This window comes from Nanorana parkeri, unplaced genomic scaffold (assembly GCF_000935625.1).
Source record: "Nanorana parkeri isolate BGI_ZX_2015 unplaced genomic scaffold, ASM93562v1 scaffold956, whole genome shotgun sequence".
Lineage (NCBI taxonomy): Eukaryota > Metazoa > Chordata > Amphibia > Anura > Dicroglossidae > Nanorana > Nanorana parkeri.
The window spans coordinates 426,538-435,419 of NW_017307224.1; the positions used below are offsets into that span (position 1 = coordinate 426,538).

Below are 8,882 nucleotides of genomic sequence, written 5' to 3' on the forward strand. Positions count from 1 at the left end.
CACGTGACAACTAAACCCTGACCCATTACCCTTTCCATCCAGGATGCTTAGCTAGTAATTGTTAACTGTGAATATGGCACACATGAGTATGATATACTAAAAGGGAGAAATGATATGAAAATAATTGGCACATTTGTCGTGCTGGACTTTTAGCACACCCAGTTAAGGTGGTCAGTTAAGAAATCTCGGGAAGCACACAATTTTGTTTAGTGCTGTGGCCTGTAGTTCCCATTTGCTGGGTTCATTCAAAATCACACACATACACACATATGGAGAGCGACAGACAAACAATCACCAGGACTACTAGATAAGGTATGAAAGGTGCATGCGCTGAACATGACAGAAGCTCCACAATAACCTGCACTCTGCGCTGACAGTAGAAATAATGCAGCATAAATATGGGTATACTGTATGTCTTTACAACAAGCTTGCTGTCTTAAAAGCTTGAATGCAGCACATGATATCCAGAGGCGTGACTACAATTTATAGGGTCCCATAGCAAAATATTTTTGAGGTCCTCCATCAACCTCTCTATATAGCACCTTGCAGGGTTCATTGGGACAATCGTATAATTGATCTTAAAGTGTATGTCTAGCCCAAATATTATTTTTTAGTTTTGGATGGCATGGGAAGGAGTAGAACTCCTGTCTGTTTTTTCTCCAATCTGGGGCTTTGTTAGTGAGGTTTCTCACAATTCCTGTCCTGCTAAAAATGTTTTACCAGAAATGAAGTGGGGAACTCTACTACATCAGCAGAGACAGAGACAAAAATGTTTTGCTTTAGTAGAGTAGAGGAATGCTAGAGCCCCTATGAGATTCGTATTTCTGTCTGTTGCAGATTCTCTCTTACTTCCTCTTTGGTAAAACATTGTCAGCAGAACAGGAAGTGAAGGTAAATCTCACTAAACAGTGTAGCGTTTACATCTGTGAGCCCTCCCCTTCCTCTTACAACAGAGGATGGAGAGGGAACAGAAACTAACAAATGAATTACTAATTAATTAGTTCTTGAACACAGGAGACATCACTGCTGCAGCAGCTCCAAATACATTTTACCACTTTCACTACTGATCTCCAGCCTGTGTCTATGTGATTTGTATATTAAATCCCTTCACCTTCCTTATCCTGAAAATCTGCACATTAACCCATTTATCTCCATCCTCCCACTGTATGTGACCTGTACATTACTCCTTCACCACCTCCTCTCTCTGTGTATGAGATGTATGAGTGGTATCTAGTGCTCTATGTTTTAACCCCCTCAATGCCAGCGTGTTTCCTGATTTCCAACAAATTGTGGCAAAAAATTATATCACCTTAGTGTGTCTACTTTCCAAAAGGGTAATTGTAAAGGTGTGTGCACTGTCTTGGCATTTTTCATTTCAAAAGAAATGAAGGGAGACATTTATTTTTAAAATGTGTTTTTTTCAATTTACTGTATAGTATAAAAAAAATTAAAAAGTGGTAATTAAATACCATCAAAAGAAACCACTATCTGTCTCAATAAAATATATAACATTTATGTGGGTATATTGATGCATGATAGAGAAATTGTCAGTCAAAGTATTACAGCACTGGAAACTGGAAAATGGCCTTCCAATGAAGGGGTAATACAGGTGGATACTCAAGTGGTTAAAATACTGCTCTAAATAGTATAATCTGTTCAGCAAACCATTCTGACTGGGTGTTGGATAAAGCCCAGGTTGCATGAGTATCTGTTGATGTACCGTGTTACAAAATGTAACATTGACTTATGTCAAGGAACATCTACTCCTGATAACCCATAAAAAGAAATGAAGTAAACATTGACTTGATTTGCATACCTGTGTTATAATGCTTTGTACAGTAACGTAAATCTTTTTCTTCTTTTAGAACAAACTGTGGAAGGGTCAGCCCATCTGCAAGCTGCACAGGTGCATTGTCTTGCCACTCAAAAATAAGATCATTCATTGTGTATCCAACTGGAAGACACGTATTCACCATTTACAGAGAAGAATGTACAAAAATCAAGATAAATTAAATAACAATAATTAATTGTACTTTCTACATTGAAAATAAAACCCTATTATGTTTATTATATTGTATTCAAATAGAAAACAAGATCTGTCTCATTATTAATGATAGTGTAGTGTTATCTGAGGCAGATTTTCAGGTTCCTTGGACAATGCCTCAGAATTATGTACATGACTTCATAGAAATTACTTTGATATTCAATAGTATGGTGTGTATTCAATTGAAAACAGCTGTGGGTAATACTGATTATCATTTGAAGCATGTCAACTGTTGCCAGAAGAAATATCCCAAATTCAAAGACATTAATCTGACAAGAAACAACTGCTATGTCAAAATCTGTTCAACCAAAGTGAATGTGATCATCTAAGATTCACAATTCATTATACAAGTTTCTCTGTCAAAACTTGGTTTGCTATAACTTCTTAGATCAATGGTAAAAATAGATTTCACTAACAATATTTTATACTATATTTAGGTGTAATCCTTCTTTGAAAATATGTTTCAATTATAACTGTTTTTTTCCCCAACAGACTGGGTTGAAATCTGTTTTCTGCTGTCTGGGGAGAATTTCCTTTACTTCCCACAAGAAATCAGTTGTGGTTGTCACCGGGACAGGCCATTGTCAAAAGTTCTAACCCTTCCTAACTCTACTAAAATTGTGTTTCTGTATCTATTGGAAAGTTTTGGACAGGAAGTGGAGGGGGGTTGGGTCAACCTGAAAGTGACACAGATGATAATAAATAACTGGCACAGTCTTTAACCCTCTAACCTCTGTCCAAAGTGAAATACATTTTTTTTTCTGGATTAGGTGTTTTGTTACTTTATGCACTTTACTATTTACCTATCTTTAACTGGACTGAAATTGTTCCACTTTTTCTGTCTGTGGTTATGACACAGAGCTGCTCTCCATAGTGCCATTAATGGGATTCTCACATAGCTTAACAATGATCTTTATATGTGTGCACCTTATTGAGTGTAAATAAGGAAAGAACAGGCTCACACCAAGAGAGTTATTCACTATTGAGCTGAAGGATCTAGCTGTAGCTTCGGCTGATCCTTCAGCTTGCTTCAGCCGCCGGAGCCCTTCATTTCACGTGAACTGAAGGGCTGCTGTACTGGCTATTCACAAGGGCCCGTACAGCAGCCGAAGGCAGCTGAGCAGCTCAGCCGAGTCGAAGGCATATGCCGACCGTTCTCCCGGCAAAAGACAACAGCTGGGCGGAGCCAGCCATAGTGTCACAGCCAGTTGTGATGGCATGGCTGGCTCCGCCCATGTATTTTGATTTGTCCAGGACCTGTGGGCAGAGTGTCAAGGTGCCTGACAAATGTAAACAGTTGGGTGGAGCTAGCGGGGATGTGACTGCCAGCTCCGCCCAAATGTTTATATGTTGTTTTGATTTTTTCTAAAGTCTGGCGTCTTTTTTAAACTTTTAATTTAACTCTTTAGTGAATGGGTACAACTACCCATTACTCATTCACAAGGGGAGGGCTGCATCTGGGTGCCCCTTTATTAAAGGGGTCCGTGATGTGAATAAGCCCCCCTGCCCGCACCCCCACAACCAGTGCCCCAGGGCTTGTGGGGAAGAGGTCCTTGTCCCCATCGCCATGGGGACAAGGTGATTTTCCAGGGGGGACCCTGGAAAAGCACTTTCACAGTGCAGAGGGCATGTGGCCTGGTATGGCAGGGAGGGGGGCACTCACTTGTTCCCCCTTTCCTGCCCTGCCAGGCCTGTGATCAAGGGTCTGGTGGGCAATTTTAGGGGGACCCCACACTTTTTTCCTCCCATTTTTGTGGATGGGGTTCCTCCTTAAAATTCCTACCAAACCTTAGGGACTGGTGTTACTTTGGGGGAACCCATGCACTTTTTTTATTTTTAACTTGGGGTCCTTCCTTAAAATTCCTACCAGACCTGAAGGGGAGTACCCCACATATTTTTTTCTTTTTGTTTTAAATAAGGGTCCCTCATAACATTCCTGCCAGACCTAAAGGGTCTGGTATTGTTTGGGAGGGGGACCCCATGCAGTTTTTTCCTTTTCTTTTCTTAAACATTTTTTTTTCTTTTCTTAATTTTTTTAATTTTTAATTTTTTTTACATTTATTTATATAATTTTGTTTAAATGTTCATTTGTTTATATTTTTTTCTATTCTGCTTGCTACTTCGGAGGTAGTGAGCAAAATAACTGAGCCGACTGCTGCTCGGAGGCATTCGGCTATTCACTCACTGCCGTTCGGCCCCTATAAGAATAGGGGCGAACGACAGCGAGAGAACTGCCAGAGCTTCGGCTCAGCTGACCCAGATGTTGGATCGGCTGTGTTGAACTCCTTCTGCACTTCAGTTAAGCTGAATATGCTGAGCATGTTTGGCTGTCCAAAGGCAGTCGAAGGCAGCCGATGTATGGCTGATTGTAGCCAATGTACGGCTGAAATCAGCCGTACTGAGCTGAAGTGAATAGCCGAACGTCTTTCAGCTCACTTCACATCGGCTCAGTTTTTCACTCGGCTGCCTTCGGCTTTGTGAATAACCCTCTAAGTTGATACTACTTCACTATCACATGTGCCCTGCACTCTGACATGTGTTTTGCCGTGGTGTTGAATGGGCTCTTGCAAGGCAGCAAATTATCATTACAGATATTTATAAATAATTTACAGAGTGCTTTACATATTGTAGCTTCACATCAGTCCCTGCCCTACAAGAGTTTGTAATTTAAACTCCATACCTCACAATACTAGGGCCAATTTAGAGAGGAGCCAATTAACCAACCATTTTGCTAAAATTTCATGGAAACATGCAGGGAAAGAACCTTTGCAGAAGACCAGAAATGCAAAGCAAGACATTCGCAAACAAGCGTGTTTTAATAAACGGGCAAATTCATGAATTTTCAAACACACTACAGACTAATTAAGGCTAAGTTTGTGTCTAATATGTACTTTTTGTTACTGTCCCTAAGTTTCTAAAGTCAGCTGACTAATTTACTCTTTGCATTAGATTGTCTTATGAAATAAATTGGCCTTCATAACAGAATGAAGTTAATGTATAATGTAACCTCCATAACTAATTAAACTATGATAGTATGCAGAGCAAGGGATTTATAAAATGTATCTATTAAGTGTCAGAAAGGAAGTTTTCCCTCTGAAACTACATAATGGTTTAGAAATGCTTTTGCTTTCCCCTGAATCAACAAGTGTTTTTAAAGATGTAACAATTGTTTTTCAGTACAAAGGTTGAACTACACTGGTATATGTATTTTTACTAGAGATGCACTGATACTAGAATCAGTATCGGTGCCGATACCAAGTACTCATACTTGCCCAAATGCTCCCGATGCGTATCCCGATACCGAAACTTCCGGTATCAGGAAGCCGGGCAGCAAGACATTACATGTTGCCAGGCTTCCTGATTGGCCGGGAAGTCAGCTCCATGCTCCCTTGTCGATGAGGGAGGATGGAGCCGGCTTCCCGGCCAATCAGGAAGCCGGGCAGCGTGTAATGACTCGCCGACCAGCTTCCTGATTGGTCAGGAAGCTGACCAATCAGGAAAGCAAAACATAGACTCATTACCTGCCCCCTGGCTTCCTGATTGGCCAGGAAGCCGGTTTCTTGCTCCCTCATCACCTGGTGATGAGGGAGCATGGAGCCGGCTCCCCGGCCACTCAGGAAGCTGGACGGCATGTAATGACTCGCCGCCCAGCTATCTGATTGATCGGGAAGTTGGCCAATCAGGAAAGCAGAGCAGCAAGTCATTACCCGCTCCCTGGCTTCCTGATTGGCTAGAAAGCTGACTCCATGCGCCCTCATCACCTGGTGACGAGGGAGCATGGAGACGGCTTCCATGCTAATCAGGAAGCCGGGTGGTGAGTCATTACATGCCCCCCGGCTTCCTTAATGGGACTTCTGGTATGGATATTCAGTATCGGCGAGTACTGAAAAAAAATATCGGTACTCTATACAGAAAAAACGGTTTCAGTGCATCCCTAATTTTTACAATATATCTTATCATAATATAAAACATTACTATGTAGCACAACAAAATGCAATGTGTTACAGTAGCTCTTAATCACATATATACAATTTTAATAAATCATTGTATTATTATAAATGTCTAAAACTAAAATATTAAATCATATTGAAAACATATGAAAAATGTACTATATAGTTACTATTCATATTAATACAACAGGAACAATATGTGTTCAGGCGTTCAGGTCAGTGATGGCAGTTATCTAATCTATAAAATCTTAACTGTACAAAAAAAGCACAATGTGTGAATTTAGATATAATTTCTTGTTACTTACAGCTCTCCAACTGCATAATACAAGTCTGAACATCCATAGGGAAATTTTTCAGATCCATAGGACAGGATAATGTAAGTGTCAATCTAAATAAATAAATACATTCACATACATGTGTTGACATTAGATACATATATTTATATATTTTAAAACATAAGCTTTTCATTGCGTTAGGAAAGGTTGAATATAAGCACTGGTGCTAAAATCCCTAAAGCAACTCCATCACTTATACAACAACAACAAAAAAGCTTTTAGCAAGTATTAAGTGCAGGCTCCCTAACCATTCCACATTCCACACATTCCCATCTTCCACACATTCCCATTGGCCAATTACTATAATACGACAGAACTGGCCAAGGAAATGGTGGAGGTTTGCCCCATGAAATCAGTCCAGTACTTGGACATAGCTGTGTAGACTGCAAGCTGCTGCAGCAATGTAATATTTATACCTTTTAAAGGTCATTTAAAAGTAATTTTAAAGGATGACCATGCAGTATAAAACAAACATTTAATCCACAAGAAATAATACCTAGAGGCCTTTAGATTATCTAAGAGACAGAGAATGATATGCACAAAACTGATAACATTATTGCAATCAACATAGTTCTCCAGAAAGACAATAAAACTCTACAACCAAAATTGCCAGGAAATTATATAGAGGAGGAAATCTCAGATGGCACTTTTTGATGGTTACATGGTGTAGAACAAGCAAAAAAAGATAATAATTAGGAATGGTTGAATCCATTTAAATGAAATTGGATCTCCAGCAAATGTGTTGTAATTGTCATTATTCCTGACATTACTCTGACAGGAAAAGCAACACATCTTGTATCCGGAGGTCTTTTGGTCACCTTTCTAGTTTACTACCTTATTGCAGAGTATGACAGCAGCACTTTGCCATCCTTTTGTAAATTCAAAACAAAGGCATCCTCATCATTAAGGATGAGCCGAACACCCCCGTGTTCGGTTCATATTCGAACGGCCGAAAAGTTCGGAATACGAACTCGACCTTAATGCAAGTGAATGGGGGTCAAACGTTTCAAAATGAATGTCCCCTTTAAGAGGGCTTATACAGGCAGTCCCCCAGTTACGGACCAACTGTACTTAACCGGGTCCACAGTTCTCCTAAATGTACTGTCAGCTGCCGATACATTTTGGAGAACTGTGGCTGCAGCGGCCTGTGTCCCTTCAAATCCCCGCTGCTCTCCGCGCCTGTGTTGGCAGAGACAGCGGGGACACAGGCCGCTGCATGCCTTCACTGCCCCCAGTACCTCCTCTGCTGTCCCAGCCTCCGGTCCCCTGGTCCGTCGGCTTCTTTTCTGATCCTGTCCGGCCGCGGCTCCTCTGCCCCGCCCCCCTGCCTCCTCTTCATTGCAGGATATTGTAAAATGCAATAGCCAATAGCAAGCTGGCTATTGCACCCGCCTACTGCCTGCTGTCAATCAGCATAGGGGACCTGATAGAGAACTTTCTCCTTCATGCCCCTCCTCTGCTTAGCCCTGATTGGGCAAAGTCTTGCACCTGACCACCATGAACATCCCACCACGAACATCCCATAAAGTTTGGCGTACGGCGAGCGTTCCAACTGCCGATATTCGATTCAAACTCATGTTCGAATCGAACACTTGGCTCATCCCTACTCATCATAATGTGAATGTCACATTAGAATTACTTTGGTGGTAATATGTACTTTTCTCACGCAGGGCAACGCAAGGGGATCATGTTTGTATTGGCTTCCCCAGCTGTTGGGAGTGAAGAGTGGAAGCCATGTGTAAGCTCCAAATCATGTCTTATCAGCTACACAGAGATGAGGACTCTATCCCTGCTTGCCATGTGACAATGCTGGGCTACTGAGAGGACAGTTACCTAGCACCAGCGCTACCACATTGTAGATTAGGGAATGATTCACATGCTCCCTCATGCTTGAAAGAACTGGGCAAATTGAGCAGCAGGGAAACCAAATGAAGGTATGTTTAAGCAGCTTTTAGGGCCAGCATTAAAATGGCCCTACTTTTTGTCCTGAAGTAATAATTAAAGCATGTGCTCACTGAAAGTATGCTATATTTTTCCTTTATTTATGAAAGCATCATATATTTGGAGCATAATTGTCGACATAATGCATACGTGCATTCACAATGGTTACAGAATGCATACAATATTATTAAAAGATATCAACCATTAACATTTTCACTGAACATTTGTATATTATTCTGCATTACATCAACAGCAACATTTAAAGCCTACTTCCAGTAGATTTGCAATCTTGCTAGTGATGCTAGTGAGCTTGAAATTAGGCTAATTGAAGAGGACTTCGACATAGTTGGTATAGCGGAAACCTGGCTGGACAGCACGCATGACTGGGCTACTAATATAGAGGGGTATAACCTGTTTAGGAGGGACAGAGGGGGGAGAAGGGGGGGGGATGTAACTAAAGGACAAACTGAATGGCATGCTTATGTTCCACTGTGTCTGTAAAGCTACAGGCTGCTCCTGACATTTCTCTTATAAAGACGCAGTTTTGGAGTGATGTCCTTTTAATGACCTTGGATAATTCTTGTTTAAGCGAGATTAATACGAATATATATA

The 8,882-nt window shown here is 41.0% G+C and overlaps 1 protein-coding gene across 1 annotated transcript in view; it reads right to left on the reverse strand.

Annotated features, from left to right (window-relative positions):
* Positions 1-8,882, reverse strand: part of GLRA3 (glycine receptor alpha 3) — a 145,243-nt gene that overhangs the window by 21,288 nt on the left and 115,073 nt on the right. Inside the window, exons 5-6 of the mRNA XM_018566521.1 lie at positions 6,300-6,382; positions 1,817-1,954 (exon numbers count right to left, since the gene is read on the reverse strand). Coding sequence (XP_018422023.1) covers positions 1,817-1,954; positions 6,300-6,382 — 221 coding nt within the window. The remainder of the gene's footprint in view (positions 1-1,816; positions 1,955-6,299; positions 6,383-8,882) is intronic.